Genomic DNA, 2,650 nt, shown 5'->3' on the forward strand with positions numbered 1-2,650 from the left:
TGGGCCATTTCAGTTATCACCAGAAAGTTGAGGTTAGTTGAGATAAAGAAGTCATGGATGGATGTTCGCTTGCTTACATGTTACTTTTACCTTTTTGCTGTTGGTACTTTGTATTTTCTAGACAAGACCTTTTGTAACACTTTTTTAAATTCTCTTAAGTGTAAATTGGGTCTGAGAGGATTTGTTTGTTGTATTATCTTGTTTTACTTTAAATAATTCCTGGCCAGATAGAGAAGCGATGAATAGAAACCAGCAAGATTTCTATTTTCAGGCTGCAGTTGGACGGCCATGTGGATACAAGTGATGTCATTAAGCACGACCTACCCAGACTTCACAAATCTCCCCTCCATATATCCTAGAGCAGAACTCTGCAATGTCAGTAGCTATGGGGAAGGTCAAACAGGCTGAGTTGGCAGAATTGCGGGCCTGGTTGACTTATCATCTTACCAAGTTTTTATTTTGTCAGCATAACATACTGTATGTAGCCTAAAGAAGATTTACGTATAAAAGAATAAATAAAAGGAGTAGTATACATTTCTAGAACAAATGCTATTTAATGAGATGCTATATTGTTTTCCAGCAAAGAGGTAAAGTAAAAGAAGATGAATTCTACAAACCAACACAGCATTCTGGAATTCACTCTCCTTGGCCTGGCCAGCTTCCCGACACTGAGTATCGCATTGTTCGTTCTCTTGCTCATTGTCTACATTCTGATAGTACTTGGGAATCTACTGATCATAGTAACGGTAAATTTTGAGGCACATCTCCATTCAGCCATGTATTACTTCCTTAGCAAGTTATCTGTTGTAGACCTGTGCTATGCAACAGTGACTGTACCCAAAATGTTAGTAGATTTTCTTTCCAAGAGAAACACCATCTCCCCCGAGGCCTGTATCACACAGCTGTTTTTTTTACACTTCTTTGCAGGAACAGAAAGCATCCTTCTTACAGTAATGGCATATGACCGATACGTCGCCATATGCAACCCACTACGATATTCTAGTATCATGAACAGGACTGTCTGTCACTTGCTTGAAGCTCTTTGCTGGGTTGCAAGTTTCATTCACTCCATTATCCAGATAATCTTAACATGTCAATTGAAATTCTGTGGTCCAAACAGAATAGAACATTTCTTCTGTGATATCCATCCATTGTCTGTATTGGCCTGCTCAGACATTTTCCTCATTGAAATAATAATGGTTGCAAACAGTGGGATGATCTCTGCAGTTTGTTTTATTGTGTTGCTTATATCTTACATGAAAATTATCAACACCATAGTAAAAACTCGGACTGAAGAAGGGCTGGGAAAAGCATTTTCCACATGTGCCTCCCATCTAATTGTAGTCACCCTCTTTTTTGGACCTGGTGTTTTTATATATCTGAGGCCCTCTGTATCATATGCAGCAGATAAAATGGTGTCCATATTTTATACAGTTGTCACACCCCTATTAAATCCTATTATTTATACTCTAAGAAACAAAGAGGTAAAAACAGCCATCAGGTCATTCTTGGAGAAAAAAATATTTAGGAGGAAAGAATAATAATATCAAGCTTTAAAAGTTAAGCGCTGTCTACTTTCATTAATATCCAAAGATGTAAACTCTGGAGGAATTCTGCACTGGATAACATTCTGCCTACTTACAGTATAATAAATTGTATATATGTAACCTACTACAGACAAATTGGTATTTTTTAAATAGTTAACATATTCCCATGTGGTCATATGACCTCAGTCAAAAAATGACCTTGTTAATGGTTAGTCTGTGGTGCTTCCTAGAATCAGTTTATAATGTATAAACAATTGGGGAACAAAAGAAAAAGGGACTCTTTTTGGGGGCACAGTCGTAGGTTTACAAGAATTGGCTAATTTAATTTGCAGTAAAACTTAACTGTTAATATTTTAATAAAAAGGCGAGCAAAATAAACACAAATAAATACACATATATATTCAAATATATTTTCCTAAATTGTAAAAGAAAAAAAGAGAAAAAAGAGAGCTAGGCGAAATATTATTAATCGATTTGGGGTAATGGTGTACAAATACCACCATTTGGGATAATAGTTTACATATACCACCAATTACACCATTCGACTTATTGGCAGTATTAGCACATATGTTATTTGATTTATTATTACCAGTAAAAGCACATTTTACCCTATAATGCACATATAAATAACCATTGCAATCATCTCAAATGAATATGTAGATAAAAAGTTCAGAGCAGATACATTTGTGGACAATATATTTAAGGCAAATCAACCCGGCACATATGTCTTTAGAACTGTCTAACATTATAGTTCACATAAACGCAACAGTTGCAATCATCTCAAATGAATGTAAAAGCAGTGAATCCAGAACAAATGCACATATAGTCAATCAATCCCAGGCGGGTCAGCCCAGTACACAAATATTTAACCATAAATCATAGTTTAAAAATTTAGTGTATATCTGGTGAGATACATATATCCTGCCTGCATGCACCATTGACATATCTAACAATAATAATAATAACAACAATTAAATAGACCACACTTATGATAAGTATTTAAATATTCCCACATTTCTCAGTTGTTAATAATGTAATAATTAACTAGGTGCTCATGATAACAGTACGTTAGCATGAGTGTCTCATGCTCATCAAACAAATGT

General features: G+C 35.1%; 1 protein-coding gene across 1 annotated transcript; it reads left to right on the plus strand.

Moving 5' to 3' along the window:
- The first annotated feature begins 587 nt into the window (after positions 1-587).
- LOC148474435 (olfactory receptor 4Q3-like) lies at positions 588-1,541 on the plus strand. Its single transcript, XM_088458621.1, has one exon. The coding sequence runs from the start codon at positions 603-605 to the stop codon at positions 1,539-1,541; it is 939 nt and encodes a 312-aa protein (XP_088314747.1). The 5' UTR covers positions 588-602.
- Positions 1,542-2,650: the final 1,109 nt, after the last annotated feature.

The sequence above is a fragment of the Taudactylus pleione genome, unplaced genomic scaffold (assembly GCF_031769625.1).
Source record: "Taudactylus pleione unplaced genomic scaffold, aTauple2 ptg000845l, whole genome shotgun sequence".
Taxonomy (NCBI): Eukaryota; Metazoa; Chordata; class Amphibia; order Anura; family Myobatrachidae; genus Taudactylus; species Taudactylus pleione.

What these genes read in the sequence shown, in the direction of transcription:
- LOC148474435 (XM_088458621.1), top strand. Translation starts at nt 603, where the DNA reads ATGAATTCTACAAACCAACACAGCATTCTGGAATTCACTCTCCTTGGC.